We start from the raw sequence: 20,310 nt of genomic DNA on the forward strand, positions 1-20,310 counted from the left end.
TATAAAACTCGAGTGCTAAGATAAATCTAGAAATTCGCTTAGTTGTTGTACGTAAATTAAAATCACATAAAATATCATCTAGTTGCGGTAAGAAGAACGAACTTACAATCATCACTGGATTCATTGAGGTACTCTTTGTAGCAACTGCATTAAGTAGGGCTCAACATTAAAACTTTACAACCAGATTAGTATACCGACCATCAGTCAACTATACTAGTAGAATGACCATGGTCTAACCTCAACATATAACTATCCAACCAGACTAGTAGATCGATCATCATCTCAACTGAACATATTACTTTACAACCAGACTAGAATACTGACCATGGTCTAACCTCAACATATAACTATCCAACCAGACTAGTAGATCGATCATTATCTCAACTGAACATATTACTTTACAACCAGACTAGAATACTGATCATGATCTAACCTTAACATATATATATATAACTGTACAACTAGACTAGTAGACCGACCATGGTCTAACTTAAACATATAACTGTACAACTAGACAAGTAGACCGACCATGATCTAACCTTAACATATAACTGTACAACTAGACTAGTAGACCGACCATTGTCAAACCTAAACATATAACTATACAACTAGAATAGTAGACTGACCATGATCTAACCTAAACATGTAACTAAACAACCAGACTAGTAGACCGATCATGGTCTAACCTAAACATATTACTATACAACTAGACTAGTAGACCGACCATGGTCTAACCTAAACATATAACTGTACAACTAGACTAGTAGACCGACCATGGTCTAACCTAAACATATAACTATCCAACCAGACTAGTAGATCGATCATCATCTCAACTGAACATATTACTTTACAACCAGACTAGTAGACTGACCATGATCTTAACTAAGCACAATACTATCCAACCAGACTACATATAATACTATACAACGAGACTAGTAGACCGACCATGATCAAAATTACATATAATAATACATTGAGAGGTGAATACCGATCAGTGATTTTGTCTTATTTCAGCCTTGACGAGTAAGTATCGTTGCCCGAAAGCAAGCTAAACTAGCGCCCTCTGTTTTAATGCCAATTTCCAAATCAAGTTAATATGGTTAGAGGTTTCGTTCGCGTAAATGTCATTAGCAACAGAGCAATGAACGCATACACGACGGGTATCATCACCATGTATCAGATGCCTTAGTTTACCATGATCCCGAGAGCTATAGAAGAGAGAACACCTTTCCTGCCAGAAGATAAAATTGGAGCTATCATTGACACAAATTGAAAAGGATACATCAAATGGATAGTGGTGTTAACCCTAGTACCATGATTTCGTTAATCAAATATGTGAACTGAACAGGTGCTTTGATTGGCCTGCAGGGACAGAAAACTTTCTACCTTCATTCACTATTAATTGTAAAGGAGGAGTTTATACGCTGTTTGACGAAGTTGCAACGTAAAATTCTGTCTTGTTGATTTTAACCTTGGTTCCAGTCACGATACAGATGAACATGAATGCCTCGATTTTTTTTTTTTATGAGAAGAAGAGTTTATAAGCAAACGTGGAAAAATCGATAACACCACGTTGCCCAGGGAAACGCCTTTGACAAAAATGTTAGAAGTTTAAGTTGTGATGCATATTGCCATTTGGATAAAGCAGTGAAGAGAAGAACAATAAAACACTACTGGTATCTGCTTCAATACGTTCTTTATAGAGAATGATATTAGGTCTTTCGTTTGTAGTACAATGTCTTTGAGATTATATTATTGGATAATTTACTTTTGCCTGCAGTATATCTGTTAGATGGGCATTCAGAATAAGACATTTGTTTGCATTGTATTTTAAATGGGTGAATGTTACACGGGCCTATGGATCGCTGTCTTTGTAAGTAACAAATGCTGTGATATACGAGCGAATGCCAAACGGACTCATGGATTATTGCATAGTTGGTAGGTGATATTAACGACATATTTCTGCCACAACCGGAGTAGAATCTAACACATCATATAATATGACGTTACCGAATGTTACGTGGTGCAATATTATAATAAATTATGTTTCCGGAATATTTCTTTGAAACTACTTTAGACAAAAACAATACAAACATTGGGAAGTTGAGATGTCCGACAAGACAAGTATATCTTCATTGTTTTGAATATGTTTGGCAAGATGCTTACCGTATTACAATTAATCGGTGTGATTGCGATATCGCGGTTTTCCTTCTGTGCTGTAAGAATACCAGGTAATATCACTCTTGGTGGCTTGTTTCCTGTCCATCTTAAGGGTGCGGAAAATTGTGGTGTGTTCGATGCCAATGGGTTTCAAAGAATGGAGGCCATGATATACGCCCTCCAAGAGATAAATAATAATGATGAGCTGCTACCAGGAGTAACAATTGGTGCTACATTACTGGATTCGTGTAAGCACGATACACACGCTTTGGATCAGGCAATGAGCTTCGTAACCTCCACAAGGATTGAAGGAGACCTGACGTGTCGTGATGGGCGGCCTCCGGGAGGATATGAACCTCACCAACCCACAATCGGGGTAGTGGGAGCTGCCTCCAGCCCAGTGTCAGCTATGGTGGCCAACATCTTGAGATTATTTAAGGTATGATTACCAAACACTCTAAATATAATCAATCATTTTGCTGCTTCAAATCATTAAGATAGGACTTAGGGCATGTGTTTTAATACTTTGCTGAGATGGCATATGCACAATGGTTTCAAGGGTGCCGTAACAGTATTTATAGAATAACTTGATACTGCATAGGCGTTTTGCTTGTACTAGCTTATCTGGGTTACGATTTTCTAACCAATGGTGCATATGCAATTGAACACTGTTATATTTGAATTTTATAGAGGCCCATGATAATGTGCATTGCTTACATACAAACATGTGCATGCATTGCTTATACATACATGCATACACACACCCATACACACATACATACACACATACAAGTGCATTGCTTACATACATATATACATACATACATACATACAAGTGCATTGCTTACATACATACATACATGTACATTGCTTATATGCATTAGTACCCATCTTCATGTTTCTTGATATATATTGGTAAAGAAACCAAACTTATATTTCTCGACGTCATCCTTACAGTTAATACCAAAGCAGTATGTACTATTGATCATTTTCTTCTAACCTATAACAAGTTTTTCACAAATTGACCCTGGTATTACCCGAAAGCTCAAGAAACGGATTTGTTTCCCGAGTTTTAGTGTTCTAGCCTGACTACTGCAGGGAGATTTTCATTAATCCACCTTTAAGACAAAGATCATATACGGAGCTTTTGTTTGATAATAACATCTTGTAACGTTATTTCAATATTACATTGACTGCCATGGGGAATTAAAAATAACACATGTTCTGTAAACTCGACAAAACAGCTGTTATTGACCGCTGAAGGTAGTTAAATATCCGACTTAGTATAATGAAACAAGTACAATAAGATTCGACTAAGTTATATGAATTGCCAAATTTGGTTTATTTCATTTAAATTGTTTGTTCTTCTAGGCATGCAATATTATACTGCCAAAGTTAACATTTGTGAGTGAATTTCGGTGGCATGATTCGTTCTTACAACAGGAACTTATAATAGCGTTATCAAAAACTTACACATCTCTCCAGTTATACCGTTACAAAGAACACTGCAGAGATCAGCATATAATTGTTATGGTGCTTTCATGGTGTACTGTATTGTTGAATAACGTCTTTTTATAGTAGAAAACCCGGCAGTCAGCACGCCCGCGCCTTGTAACTTTAGGATATAACAGCCGTTTGTATTTAAAAAAGGTAAACTTGTCATAACGTTGTCAGTTTCATCGTAAATTAACGCAGTGAGAATTATGCCACACGACAATCCATCTGTAGCTCACAATGTTAACAGTGATCTGGAGATAAAACTAATCATTAAATACTTTTAAGTTCAAAATAATTGATATATGAAAACGTATATAGTTCTATAATTTCTGTTGAGCTTTAATAAAGCCACAGAAATAGTTTTGTTCTATGTCTTTGTTAAATCTCGTAACCAGTTATAAAACACTGCTACCATTCCAGCAAGTATTGGTTTACTATTTTGAAGTTTGAAAACTGTCCACTTAAACTTTTAACATGAGGCTCAACAATTAAATCTCAATACTTAGTGCAACCATAAGACTATTACGTCAGTTACTCAGGTGAAGCAAAACTCATTAAGAAATCATACTTTTTTCTTACCTCAATGACATCTTTGCAATCCATAACAACTTTGCTACAATGTTTGCCAAGGCGAAATCGTGTTGAATGTCGTTAAAAGTTAATAGACATATTTTTATTTGAAGTATTACAATTTATAAAACAATGGATTAACATTTACAAACTTTTCTTATTCGAGGAGCCGACGTCACCATCAGTCATGAAACGAACATAAGGAGAGTGATATGTCTGGTACCATCATTGGTGTGATGAGAGTCATATGTCTGGTACCATCACTGGTGCAATGAGAGTGATATGTCTGTTACCATCATTGGTGCGATGAGAGTCATATGTGTCTGGTACCACCATTGGTGCGGTGAGAGTCAAATGTCTGGTACCATCATTGGTGCGATGAGAGTCATATGTCTGTTACCATCATTGGTGTGATGAGAGTCATATGTCTGGTACCATCATTGGTGCAATGAGAGTCATATGTCTGGAACCATCATTGGTGCGATGAGAGTCATGTGTGTGGTATCATCATTGGTGCGATGAGAGTCATGTGTGTGGTATCATCATTGGTGCGATGAGAGTCATGTGTGTGGTATCATCATTGGTGCGATGAGAGTCATGTGTGTGGTATCATCATTGGTGCGATGAGAGTCATGTGTGTGGTATCATCATTGGTGCGATGAGAGTCATGTGTGTGGTATCATCATTGGTGCGATGAGAGTCATGTGTGTGGTATCATCATTGGTGCGATGAGAGTCATGTGTGTGGTATCATCATTGGTGCGATGAGAGTCATGTGTGTGGTATCATCATTGGTGCGATGAGAGTCATGTGTGTGGTATCATCATTGGTGCGATGAGAGTCATGTGTGTGGTATCATCATTGGTGCGATGAGAGTCATGTGTGTGGTATCATCATTGGTGCGATGAGAGTCATGTGTGTGGTATCATCATTGGTGCGATGAGAGTCATGTGTCTGGTACCATCATTGGTGCGATGAGAGTCATGTGTGTGGTATCATCATTGGTGCGATGAGAGTCATGTGTGTGGTATCATCATTGATGCGATGAGAGTCATGTGTGTGGTATCATCATTGGTGCGATGAGAGTCATGTGTGTGGTATCATCATTGGTGCGATGAGAGTCATGTGTGTGGTACCATCATTGGTGCGATGAGAGTCATGTGTGTGATATCATAATTAGAGTGATGAGACTCGTATTGTGTCAAAGATAAGTAATGCGATGAGATTCATGTGTATTACTCGTGACATTATATTATTCATATTCGTTACGTCATAAGATCAACAATTATTAATGAGATATATCGGGCTTTATCAGAGACATAGACACCGTAATATTAAAATCATATGTGTTGTGATGAGAGTCATGTACATCATATTATAATTATATACATGCATGGCATATTTACGGTTCGAAAGATGGCGATAGTTTGGTTATTAGATCTGGCGTTTACATGGTCATTTGTTTATTATAAGATTATATGAATGTCTTTGTCATTTATTCTTATTTTCAATGGCTCGGTTCCATGTATCTCAAGGCTAAAGTTCATACATTTGCCCGAATAGATCTCAAGATGTCTCTCTTAAAGACAACTACAGCTGGCGACAGTAATTAAATTGTCAAAAGAAGCGGGTCTGAATTACAAACACATTGCAGAATGCAACTCTAAAGCTGTAACAGTTTGTTACAATACCAATGCAATGCAACAATGAATAAATGAATCATCAGAGTTTAAGAGGAACAGTAAGAATCGAGAAATTCTGGTGTTTCTTCAACCACAGCCCGGGATCCAAGGGGGTTAAGGGATACACCCCCCTTCCCACTTACGACCTAACACAAATATTACACAGTAGTTATTAGCACAACCTTGCGTTTAGACCTAAACTAGCTTATAGTCTTAATACGTCTCCGATTGCACAATTTGACGTCCAAAATTGTATAGGTTATCCCACCCCTACACTATACATGGGAGTCGCCCCCACACCATACATGGGAGTCGCCCCCCACACCATACATGGGAGTCGTTTAAGGGTCACACATCCCCCAGAATGTCCTGCATCGGCCCCTGATGCAGAGAGAAACACATATAAACACATACACGCACTATTTGTATTGGGCTTTGTAACTGCGACATAAACGTAATAGATTAGATTTAATCAAGCTTTATATCCCACAAAATTCGAGTTTTATTAAACGGTTGTTCTATTTATCTTATTTATCTCTGATATCAGACATTGTCAATCATATAATGCTGAAGTCTGTGCTTTCATAACCTGTAGCGGGGCAGACCAGATTCCATCAGAGCAAATAGTTGACCTATTACTTTCTTCACGGTAACAGCTACATCTCATTCGAGAACCATAGCTGAAATCGTCAGAAACAGCTTCTTTTGCATTTTTTGGTAGAAGAGATAAAATTCAGCTTAATCTAATAGACATTACGTGGACTATGCTGCTAACACGATGACTATAATATGTTGGCTAATTAGAGGAATACTGGTAGACAGTGACTTGTCTAGAAGAGAAATATATTCCATTATTAATTGAAAATCCCATCTCAATCAACTCTCCCTTACTCCTGAAACCAAGATTATTTTATGGACTGTAACCTCCATTACTCGCAATCACCATGAAAGATTTTTTTCATGAGCTTTACTTTCTTATTTTAATCTTCTTGTGGATTAACTTTGAAATGTGATACATTTGTACCTTCAGTTCTTTTTCATAAAAATGCTGTTTTTTCTTCCGCGGAAATATTATTTGCTGTGTTTTAACTTACTTAAATATCATAAGGAGAACATAACACCATTAGCTTAATTACCATGGTAACATCATTTACTGTGCAGTTGAAAGATGCATTCACAAAACATGGAAATTGAAAAATATCATGACTTCGCCATAAAACCTATGAAAATGTTCAATGTTGCCATGACGCCAAGAGAATATAGAGTAAATACACGATAAAGGTTACAGCGTATGGTAGCAGATATAGAGTAATTACACAATAGGGGTTATAGAGTATGGTAGCAGATATAAAGTATTTACACAATAGAGTTTATAGAGTATGGTAGCAGATATAGAGTAATTACACAATAGGGGTTATAGAGTATGGTAGCAGATATAGAGTAATTACACAAAAGGGGTTATAGAGTATGGTAGCAGATATAGAGTAATTACACAATAGGGGTTATAGAGTATGGTAGCAGATATAGAGTAATTACACAATAGAGGTTATAGAGTATGGTAGCAGATATAGAGTAATTACACAATAGGGGTTATAGAGTATGGTAGCAGATATAGAGTAATTACACAATAGAGTTTATAGAGTATGGTAGCAGATATAGAGTAATTACACAATAGAGTTTATAGAGTATGGTAGCAGATATAGAGTAATTACACAATAGGGGTTATAGAGTATGGTAGCAGATATAAAGTAATTACACAATAGAGTTTATAGAGTATGGTAGCAGATATAGAGTAATTACACAATAGAGTTTATAGAGTATGGTAGCAGATATAGAGTAATTACACAATAGAGTTTATAGAGTATGGTAGCAGATATAGAGTAACTACACAATAGGGGTTATAGAGTATGGTAGCAGATATAGAGTAATTACACAATATAGGTTATACAGTATGGTAGTAGATATAGAGTAATTTACACAATAGAGTTTATAGAGTATGGTAGCAGATATAGAGTAATTACACAATAGGGGTTATAGAGTATGGTAGTAGATATAAAGTAATTACACAATAGAGTTTATAGAGTATGGTAGCAGATATAGAGTAATTAAACATTATAGGTTATAGAGTATGATAGCAGATATAGAAAAATTACACAATAGGGGTTATAGAGTATGGTAGTAGATATAAAGTAATTACACAATAGAGTTTAGAGAGTATGGTAGCAGATATAGTGTAATTACACAATAGAGTTTAGAGAGTATGGTAGCAGATATAGAGTAATTACACAATATAGGTTATAGAGTATAGTAGCAGATATAAAGTAATTACACAATAGGGGTTATAGAGTATGGTAGTAGATATAGAGTAATTAAACATTAGAGGTTATAGAGTATGATAGCAGATATAGAGCAATTACACAATATAGGTTATAGAGTATGGTAGCAGATATAGAGTTATTACACAATAGGGGTTATAGAGTATGGTAGTAGATATAGAGTAATTAAACATTAGAGGTTATAGAGTATGGTAGCAGATATAGAGTAATTACACAATAGGGGTTATAGAGTATGGTAGCAGATATAGAGTAATTACACAATAGAGTTTAGAGAGTATGGTAGCAGATATAGAGTAATTACACAATATAGGTTATAGAGTATGGTAGCAGATATAAAGTAATTACACAATAGGGGTTATAGAGTATGGTAGTAGATATAGAGTAATTAAACATTAGAGGTTATAGAGTATGATAGCAGATATAGAGCAATTACACAATAGAGGTGATAGAGTATGGTAGTAGATATAGAGTTATTACACAATAGGGGTTATAGAGTATGGTAGCAGATATAGAGTAATTACACAATAGGGGTTATAGAGTATGGTAGCAGATATACTACTACTATACGCAATTACACGATAGGAGGTATATAGTCGCAATAAAACGATAGGAGTCATAAAGTCGCAGCTATACGATATCAGATATATAGTAGCAGTTACCCGATATGGGGCATATAGTCGCAGTTAGGTGATAAGAGGCATATTGTCGCAGCTATACGATATCAGATATATAGTAGCAGTTACCCGATATGGGGCATATAGTCGCAGTTAGGTGATAAGAGGCATATTGTCGCAGCTATACGATATCAGATATATAGTAGCAGTTACCCGATATGGGGCATATAGTCGCAGTTAGGTGATAAGAGGCATATTGTCGCAGCTATACGATATCAGATATATAGTAGCAGTTACCCGATATGGGGCATATAGTCGCAGTTAGGTGATAAGAGGCATATTGTCGCAGCTATACGATATCAGATATATAGTAGCAGTTACCCGATATGGGGCATATGGTCGCAATTACACGATAGGAGGCATATAGTCGCAGCTATACGATATCAGATATATAGTAGCAGTTACCCGATATGGGGCATATAGTCGCAGTTAGGTGATAAGAGGCATATTGTCGCAGCTATACGATATCAGATATATAGTAGCAGTTACCCGATATGGGGCATATAGTCGCAGTTAGGTGATAAGAGGCATATAGTAGCATTCACATAGTAGCAGGTATATACTCGCAGCTATATAGTATCCTGTATTTTGTTATCAAGTGTGTATGTTTACGTGGCCTCTAACTTAGAGTCTAAGTGAAGTTATTAGTCTTAAGTAGGCTACAACCAGTATAAGGAATTTGCTGGTTGTTACGTGTGAAGTAAAGGCATACGTATAGATATCTACGGTGCCGTTGTGGCGGCAGTCGTCGTGATTAAAACGTAAAACCCTTGCTCGTAAAATAAATTTAACATTTATCATTTAATGATATTGCTTTTCCAACTTTTGTAGTGTTTGAATTTCCCCGCTGTTCGTTAAACCTCAATAATTACATGAAAAGGTTGCTACTTAATTTTAAAAATAAAAGAACCCCTTGCAATAGTTGTATCACTGCATGGCGCTCAGAATACATCTATATATTTTCCTTTCCTTAATGACAGTTCCTCTGTAAACTTGCCACTGGATTCAACTAAACAAATATTAGCTGAAACTATATTTTACTTATTCTCACTGTATTCGATGTCAAGTCCTGGTATTTTACACCATCGCACTCCCGTTTCAATGTAAATATGTGTTTAGCCTCAATCTAGGATGGGTCGCAAATTAACGAAAGATGGGGCCTTTTCATTATCCAGCTAGAAAATTCAGCTTATTACATCATATATGCGTCATCGTTTGTCACGAACGGTGAATATGTTAAGTCGGCGCAGGAATGTTTTTATTCTAATACCTCTCGCAGATTGCCCTATGATTATTCAACGGCTGTGTGAACAAATTAATCATTTTTTTATTATGCGACGGTTACAAAAAAAAATATAAAGACAACGTAAATATTTGGCTACTTGAAGCAAATAATTTGCTTTTCTTTTTGAAATGTAGGCTAATGATTCTGAAGCATTTTTAACTTCTACTACACTCTACACGGAATGCTCGAATATTTCAAAGTTAAGAATTTTTTCTCGAGTCTATTATCTGGCTATCACAGCTATGTCGATGCTTACCTTCTGCACTTCCAAACGTATTAACTCCATGTTATACACGAGGACTTCATAGATGATCCGAAATAAGTGTGTTCTCATATTATATTGTGAGAAAATTCATTATGATTAAAATTTCATATTTGGGAACATTGGACTATTAATCAATCAGGTATGACCATTAATCGGTGCATTATAAGCGGATACTTTCATGCGATACTAATTAATATACAAAATATATATTGTCTTAGATCAATTAGATCTAGAAAATTACCAACAATTGGTGTTAGATAGGTAGGCCTATCCAATAACAGTTGGATTAACGACAACAATATATGATTAATTGGAATATTGAACTAAGTATTACTAAGTTTTTTAATTACAGACTCGAAAGAAGGCCTATTGAAAAGCTTGATTAATGTTACACTTCTTTCACTTTCCTAAACAAACAAAGGGGACAAAAAATATCACATTGATACCTTTACACTCGATCTAGAATATCGCCATAGCTTAAAAGAGAACAATTCTGTATTGCATGATTAAATGAATGTGTCAATACGTGTTCCACAACAAATGAGCATGATGTCAGTTCCAAGGTGTTGTCGCACAGAATATTGAATGACTTATTGTGTTTAAATGAGCGCGTAGAATTTAGAATATTAGATATACCGTAGACAATCAATAACTACTCATGCCACGTCTATGGTAGGCCATACGGGAAATAATTGCTGATTTAATGTCCGTACGAAATAAAATTATTACCGGTAATAATTCTATTTAATACCGGCATTAATTCTCAGCCAATCACCATGCATCTTCATATGCCGGTATTAAATATAATTAATACGGGCATTAAATAGAATTAATACGGACATTAAAAAGAATTAATACGGGCATGAAATAGAATTAATACGGGTATTAAATATAATTAATACGGGCATTAAATAGAATTAATACGGGCATTAAATAGAATTAATACGGGCATTAATAAAATTAATACGCGCATTAAATAGAATTAATACGGGTATTAAATAGAATTAATACGGGTATTATATAGAATTAATACGCGCATTAAATAGAATTAATACGGGCATTAAATAGACCAATCACATCAGCAGGATTCTCACTTGGTCATCTGATCTGATCGCCGCGCCAACCTACAACTTACATTCTTCGAAGAATAACAAGACGGTTCAAAACATTGCGAACTGATAAAACATCGGACTGGGATTGAGGGTCAACATTTGTCAATTACCTACAAGTATCGTTCGCTTCTCGACGAAAATCATGCAAAAATTGTTCTTTGTCTGTCATGCGTGCCATGCGTTGTATGTTGTACCTTGATTGCTAGCTACAACTACACTGCTCTCACGCTGGGGGATTAACACTAGCTCAGACTGAGCATGGTAACAAAATTCGCTGATGTGATTGGTCTATTTAATACCCGTATTAATTCTATTTAATGCGCGTATTAATTCTATTTAATGCCCGTATTAATTCTATTTACGTGGTAGAAAAATTCGCTGATGTGATTGGTCTATTTAATACCCGTATTAATTATATTTAATGCCCGTATAAATTCTATTTAATGCCCGTATTAATTCTATTTAATACCCGTATTAATTATATTTAATACCCGTATTAATTATATTTAATACCGGCATATGAAGCTGCATGGTGATTGGCTGAGAATTAATGCCGGTATTAAATAGAATTAATACCGGTAATAATTGTAATTCGTACGGACAATAAATCAGCAATTATTTCCCGTATGGCCTACCATACACGTCTGACACCAATACAAGGTTCTTTTACGCAGTGCGTCGACGCTCACTTTTTACACTGGGCGATCGAAGTACCCCAATATACGATTGATATACACATCTATGTTGTTAAAAATGATAGATGATCTTCAAACGTATTGTATGCAACGCCGTTAACAGAGAGATATACACCAGTGTACGTGAAAACATAACAAAACGCCATTGATAGAAAGGGGCGAAGAAAATCACTATAGTTACGTGAAATGCTTCATATAATGACTTTTGGTGGTAGGCCTATACATGAGTATCGGCAGTCCTGAACTGTTGTGAAACATTATACCGTTCGTTGGAGAAGGGGTGAGGGGGAATTGCGGAATCATAGAAAACAAGAAGTGTTTTCTAAGAGACAATGATATCGAGAGTGTATATATTGAGGGTGGTGGCTATGGAGAACGTCAATTTCCATTTTTCCGTGTTTTAAGTTTCCGCAAAGAATCCCTTTATTTCAAGTATTTTGTGAGTGTTCATAAGGTTAAATGCTGTTATAGAGACGGCCGCAATCCGCATAACGGCCGCATAACACTTAATACGGAAATGTGTGTTATAGAACCAACAGCTCATAAGACTGGTATAAATCCACTTGGCACACCGCGAACGGCATGTAGATTCAGGTCATTTGGACAAAGTGAAAGAGGGCGCCATTAAACAATTGCGATTGAACTTCGTAGAACCAATTGGAGGTCTACAATTTGATAGTGATGACGAACTGGTTGAAAAATAAAAGACACTTTAAAGAGGCCATGACACGAAAAATCCAACTCATCGAGAGTAACTTCCTCTGAATCTATGAGAAAATCTATGTTCAAAACTATCCTCAACACCTTGAAAACCTCGAGGACTAATTAGTAATTAACGTTTTAATATTCGCATCCGAAAATAGATATCTGAGAATGCGATTTCACAACAAGACAATGATGACGTCATGTTAGGAACACACGTGCAAAGCTCAGGCATGTATCGGATGCGCGACGATCATACCGTTCCATATACAGTACACGCACATTTACACTGAGAGAACAACCACTGTATTACGCTATATCGTTAGAAATTTCAAGTTTGTTTTACAACTGTTGTAAACTATCCGAGAGAAATGCCGGTCCGTTATGTTGTTGGGGCTGCATAAATATCATTACCCATGCAATTAGCCTTCATCCATGGCTGAAGGACGAAAAAAAACACGGCGATTATGACCAAGTTAGTGCACAACACCAGCGCCGATTTCACTGGGCCTAGCCAGTATGCAGCTCCGAACGAAGCGAACACTTCACGGAAGCATACTACGATCCCTCCTTTTTGTTATGAAATAAAACAAATGGACTTTAACGGTTCGACATAAAAGAGTCATTCTTCTGTCAAGTTATCCACAAAAAACTACTCTGTAGACCAGATCGGGGAACAGGAAACCTCCAATGGGGCAAGTGGCGATCCTTAGGAGGTAGCGCGCCGAGCACTAGTAGTACTATAGTATTAGCGTTACTACACTGAAGTCGCAATAGACGAAGAGATTTTACTGTATCATCTAAATTAACACCCCCTTCATTGCTCTATTGTATACTAATAAGCTATGAGGTTAGCTTCAGAAGCGATGGGTTACATCTTCTTGTGAACAAATCTCAGTGCCCCAATTTATTTCTGGAATATGCTGGATCAGTTAATTATAGCAATAATTTCTTATTCCTATTCCAGGAAAACCATTTATTATGTTGTGGAGGGAGTGGGGGTAATGGGGATGGGTCAAAATAGGTAGGTAAAAAGATTTTATTCCAAAGGTTGTTTAATTAAATCTCAAAGCGATTTATTTTAAAGTCACAGAGCCAAAAATTCACACAACATAGTTCAAGTGTTAAATCATTGAACAAAATGTATTCAATATCAGTTCTAGACAGTCATTCTGGACAATCTGAACTAACATTAACAACAATCATTGTATTATATGACATAAAAGTAAAACTGTACTTTCCATAAACATTATCATTCTTAAATTACACTAATGTAATTTGTGACATCAAAGGAGGTTAAAAGAAAACAACTTACATGAATTTTTTTGCTTTAAGCCTACAAAGCAGTTGCATGTCCATCGCTATCAATCGTTGTTGTGACAAATTAATTAGAATAATCCAGAAGCAAATACAATACAGGGTTATTTAAACCAAGAAACACTGCACGACGCAACTCACATGCAAAAATGTTACCCACGAACGACGACACGTACAACACTGATGGGCAATGTGAAACACAGCATCACACGCATTAAAACAATCGAAGACCATTAACAGAGTGTACAGGTGAGTTTTTGAAGAAAGACTACAAAACAAACCAACTGCTGCTGAAGAAACAGTCTAAAAATTCAAGAGTTCTGCTGCCTCCATTGGTCTTTATTATGACTTTTCTGTCAAATATCATTGGTGATATGGATATTTTGGCTTCCAGATTAAAGGTACGAATCAAACGAGGTAAATGCCCCTAAAAAGGTCAATGCCCGTTCCCTTATGCACATATTATATGACATCACGGTCACGCCAATACTTGTGTCCAAATGCTTCAAAACATGCCTTTTCCTTTATTGTTGATGTTGGGTCTGGAAAATAACCTTTTCATCCTGAATTAAAAGTCTTGAATTTCAATATATCAACACTGAGGGAACCCTGACGGATTGATAATCCAACACAATCGTAGTTTAGAAAGGCTTCCTATACAATGAGTTTTCTCCTGGCAACTTGAATCCAGTGTAGTGACCATTGGCTGGAAAATCACTCAGTCTGATCCTTTGGACTGCACATGATGGTAGCACAACCCTGACGTGTCTTGCTAGGAACCCCAAGTATCATTGAACCTGTTGACCATAGGCTATGTATCTGTACTGCCTGGGAAAAAATTAAGAAAGTTCAAAATGTATTAATGTTGGCCATGATGTCCACAATAACAAGCAGGCACACAATGTACAGTTATGGTTACATTTGTTGTGATTTTACACCTTCCATGTATCATGAAACATTCTTTTGTTTCAGAAAATTGATTTGCAAAACTCCAGGCCAAAGTACTAGCCAAGTAATAATGAGTATGAAGTAACACATATGCCTACCTAGCATGGCTGCATAATGCAACTTACATCCCCGAGCCAAACTTTCAGTATGCAACCAACCCTACTAGTACTACACACTCTACATATGGGTTGTAAGTTACCGTAACACAACGCACAATACGGTTTAGGGTGTTCCGCGAATTCCAACAACACATGCACAAAATGGACTGGATTTTGTTTTTAAATGCTTCGTTAATAAATTCTTACCACGTTGTATGTTCCTTGCAATGGTTTCGAACGGATTTCTTCTTCGATATGTTGTGGAGCTTCAATTTCGGCTCGTTTAACAGGCTCGAACTGATACGGTTCTAACACCTCCGCTCCACCCTCAGCGCTCGGTTCAATATTGGAATGATCATCGCCTTCACTCTCTGCTTCGAATATGAGAAAGGGCACTCTAATTATAGCCCAATTTCACTGCCTAGTGAAGAACCATTATCACTTTGAACTTCGGTTGCCGCATTTGGCTCTGAATCCGCCATTTCACAGGAAATTTTGATTTGATATCGCACTTGTGATCGGTGTTTTGTTTAGTAACTACTAGTGGTATGTGTACTTGTCTACTGTGTACGTGAATGGTACCGTAGCAGCGACAACAAATATGTGTTCAAAACGTGACGTCACATGACGTCATGCGAATCTGAAAATTTTCGAGTAAACAAAGTTTCAACCGCCGAAAAGGGTAAATTCATTCTCAATTTTCGACTTGAAAAATCAAGTTTTAAACTGGCAGATTGGTTGATACATGTTTTAGAGAACATTCTTTGATGGATCCCAAAAATATAGGACTTTGAAATTTTCGTGTCATGGCCACTTTAATGATATGTGTTTATACCCGCACGGAGATTTTGTATCAATACTTTGAAAGGAAGAATTGTGTCCCAATTTAGCTCTTGGATTGCACACGTGTATCTCGCATTTTCAGAATGCATAATCATGGTAGAGAAAATGTGCAAGCGAAAATGAATTAATTTGCCCAGGAATGAATGAATTATTGAAAGCTACAATTTATCAAATGAATGACGCAACTTTGATTTGATTATATATGTACTTTATGCCACTAGGTTCTCTGTGTCTTGCGGTAGATTGTTCGACTCCATCTGGGGTGCTGGGTGTAGTCTGCTTGTTAGATTAGCAGCAGTAGGAATGACTTGGTAAATGAGGCTATCAACTACAACTCATTTTGTCACTTGTTTAGGATCCGTATCACCAAGAAATACAACAGTTCAGCCCACCGCGATCTGTCATTATATTGTTCTTCAAATACTTATGGGCATGTCAGGCCCAAAAAGTCGACCTTCACACAGCATGTGTTACCTCAGTGAGTAAAGCATTAAGTAAACAAAGTTTTGGAACTAGTGCTGAACTTGACAGAAGCCTACGTTTTGACAAACGAAAAGGCCTTGTACTTAGCTATCAAACCAGAGCTGACGAAGTATATCTCAAGTGCTCCCACTGGATTTGCTTTGCTCTTAAATACGTAAGCCTCGACCAACTAATGTCTGAATATCTCTATATGCGAATCACACAATAGAGATTCATATAGGGAGAAGAGCAGATTGTACTACTTGAGTGGAGGAGAGAAATTAGGTAATGTCATTTCATGCAAGCGATGTCTTTGATTGACTCTCCGAGGCACGGGGCACATGCAACTGCTAAACGCATTTCTGCTTATTCCTGCTGCAAAACAAGAGAGCTCGTAGTCATATCAAGCTAGAGAAGCTAATTATAACCAGTAGGACTGAATAGCACGCAAATAATGAAGTCAAGCAAAAGAGTGAATTTACATAACAACTTTAGCCCGAATTCCGGATAACCTTCGGAGAACCGCTCAAAACCTACGGACAACCTCTAACAGTCTCTGGCTCAGAGTAATCCCCCGGAAAGTCCAGGTCCTATCATATTTTATCTGTTTCTTGTTTAGGCTGGGATCAAGCTCTGATGCATACTTTTATTTGCTCCTTTCATAAGAATCATTAGTCCAGAAATAAAAGTTACATCCCATAACATGCATAAGGTGTCATACGAAGAGAATGGCTGTTATCCTGCAACATTATTTTCCTTGAAGGAAGTGTGTAAATGTGATATGGTACTCATTTCTTCAAGATTTTTTACCGAGACCAGGGGGCTGTTCTCAACTTGGACCAGGGGCTGCTCCTTGCTCAGACCAGGGCTGATCCTTGCTCATACCAGGGCTGCTCCTTGCTCAGACCAGGGCTGCTCCTTGCTCAGACCAGGGTTGCTCCTTGCTCAGACCAGGGCTACTCTTTGCTCAGACCAGGGCTGATCCATGCTCAGACCAGGGGCTGCTCTTTGCTCAGACCAGGGCTGATTCATGCTCAGACCAGGGACTGCTCATTGCTCAGACCAGGGGCTGATCCTTGCTCAGACCAGGGGCTGATCCTTGATCAGACCAGCGGTTGTTATAGGTTTAGACCAGATATTGATGTTGCAATATTATTTATAAACAATCATCATTTTCTGGAAGTGACACTTTAATTACACACTAGATAGCTATGGATAACTGTCAACAGGCATTCTGTTTTTTAACATAAGGAGAAACCATGACGTAAGGGCGTTTCCTTTGTTATTCTTAATTTCTCGCAAACTTAGCCTCTGTGCGGAGATGAAGTATAAATGCTAAAGTACCTGATTATTAGCAGTCCCATCGGAGCTAGTATGCGTTCATTGATCCTACCAAAGGATATAATATAACAACCAACCATGAAGTATTACTCTGACGGTTTTAAGTTCGGCATACAGGGAATATTGATTAAAGATTTAAAGCGGCACCAGCTCAGTATTTAACAGGTGTGTTATCTGGAAATATATGTGGAATTGCAGCGTGTGTATGGAGTGTAGGTAAGCCAGTAAGTGCAGCGTGTGTATGAAGTGTAGGTAGTTTAGGTGAGCTGGTAAGTGCAGTGTGTGTAGGGAGGGTAGGTAAGCTGGTAAGTGCAGTGTAAGTATTGTGAGTGTAGGTAACCCGGTATAAGTGCAGCGTGTGTATTGGGTATAGGTAGTTTAGGTGAGCTGGTAAGTGCAGTGTGTGTTTGGAGTTAAGGTAAGCTTTTAATTGCACTGAGTCGGGAGTTTCGGTAAGTTATTAAGTACAGTGAGTAAGGAGGTTAGGTAAGCTGGTAAGTGCAGTGCGTGTTTGGAGTGTAGGTAAGCTGGTAAGTGCAGTGTAAGTATTGTGAGTGTAGGTAAGCCCCGCCAGGTAAGTGTGGTGTGTGTAAGAAGTGCAGTTAAGCTGTTAAGTGCACTATGAGTCGGGAGTTTAGGTAAGCTGGTACGTGCAGCGTGTGTATGAAGTGTAGGTAAGCTAGTTAATTTTCGATTTAACAGAAGATAAAGGACATCAGAGGATATTATACATTAATTGTGATATGATATATATCATTGAAACAAAGTTTATTATACATGATTGTATTACAATACCACTTAGTTGTCGAGAATTGCAACAAGAACTCGAAATAATATTAATGAAAGTGCCTGCACTTGAACTGGGACGCCATCCACATCATCGATATGACATTTGACCATTCAACGGAATAAGTACGTAGATGTGTAACATAACATACATACTATTGTTTTCTGGTTGGTGCATGGCGCTGAAGTATAAGATATACAGTTCTCATAAATATTTCTCATTCAACGCATATTATCTACTTGTGTCATCCTTGTTGGCAAGAAAAACAATGGATTGGGAGGTTAACTCACACTCGGTTGCCCTTGCCATTATATAAGTATATTGTTTATTTTATGTGTATACATATATGCACCCATGGCGAATATATATATATATATATATATATATATATATATATATATATATATCCATCTATGAGCCTACAGCGCACATTCATGTGTATGCATCTATGCGCATATTGCGGACATTTATGTATCCGTCTATGTGCCTTTAGCAGACGTTTATGTATCCATCTATGGGCCTATAGTGAACATTTATATATCCATCTATGAAACAATAGCGGATATTTATTTGTATCCATATATGGGCCTAAAGCGAACATATGTGTAGCCATCTATGTGCATATAGTGGATATTTATGTAGCCATCTGTGTGCCAATAGTAAACATTTATATATCCATCTATGAAACTATAGCGGATATTTATTCGTATCCATCTATGAGCCTATAACGGACATATATGTATCCGACTATGGGCGTATAGGGGACATATGTATATATCAATCTATGAGACCATAGCGGACAACTATGTATCCATATATGGGCCTATAGTGAACTTATTTATATCCTTCTTTGAGCCTAACTGATATTTATTCGTATCCATCTATGTGCCTAAGGCGAACGTACGGGTATCCATCTATGTGCCTAAAGCGGATATGTATTCGTATCAATCTATCAGCCTAATACGAGCATAGGTGTATCCGTCTATGTGCCGTTAGCGGACATATGTATATCCGTCTATGTGCCGTTAGCGGAAATATGTATATCCATCTATGTGCCTAAAGCGGACATATATGTATATCCATCTTTGTGCCTATAGCGGACATATGTATATCCATCTATGAGCCTATAACGAACATAATATGTATATCCATATAAGTGCTTATAGCGGATATGTATTCGTTTCATACTATCAACTTAATACGAACATGTATGTATCCGTCTATGAGCCTTTAGCGGACATATGTATATCCATCTATGTGACTATAGCGGACATATGTATATCCATCTATGTGCCTATAGCGGACATATGTATATCCATCTATGAGCCTATAACGGACATAATATGTATATCCATATATGAGACTATACCGTAGCGGACATATGTATATCCATCTATGTGCCTATAGCGGACATATGTATATCCATCTATGTGCCTATAGCGGACATATGTATATCCATCTATGTGCCTATAGCGGACATAATGTATATCCATCTATGAGACTATACCGTAGCGGACATATGTATATCCATCTATGT

General features: G+C 37.2%; 1 protein-coding gene and 1 long non-coding RNA gene across 3 annotated transcripts in view; one reads left to right on the forward strand and one right to left on the reverse strand.

The window, feature by feature from the left end:
• Positions 1 to 1,150: 1,150 nt before the first annotated feature.
• Positions 1,151 to 20,310, forward strand: part of LOC139961605 (metabotropic glutamate receptor 6-like) — a 58,859-nt gene continuing 39,699 nt past the window's right edge. For both annotated transcript variants that reach the window (XM_071960923.1, XM_071960922.1), the window contains exon 1: positions 1,151 to 2,599. In XM_071960923.1, the coding sequence (XP_071817024.1) occupies positions 2,147 to 2,599 (453 nt within the window). In that variant the 5' untranslated portion in view covers positions 1,151 to 2,146. The remainder of the gene's footprint in view (positions 2,600 to 20,310) is intronic.
• LOC139961608 (uncharacterized) lies at positions 14,098 to 16,161 on the reverse strand. The gene is made up of 2 exons (XR_011790926.1): positions 15,548 to 16,161; positions 14,098 to 15,122 (listed from the first exon to the last, which is right to left on the reverse strand). It is a non-coding gene; the product is annotated as an uncharacterized lncRNA (long non-coding RNA).

Source organism: Apostichopus japonicus, chromosome 20 (genome assembly GCF_037975245.1).
Source record: "Apostichopus japonicus isolate 1M-3 chromosome 20, ASM3797524v1, whole genome shotgun sequence".
Classification (NCBI taxonomy): Eukaryota; Metazoa; Echinodermata; class Holothuroidea; order Aspidochirotida; family Stichopodidae; genus Apostichopus; species Apostichopus japonicus.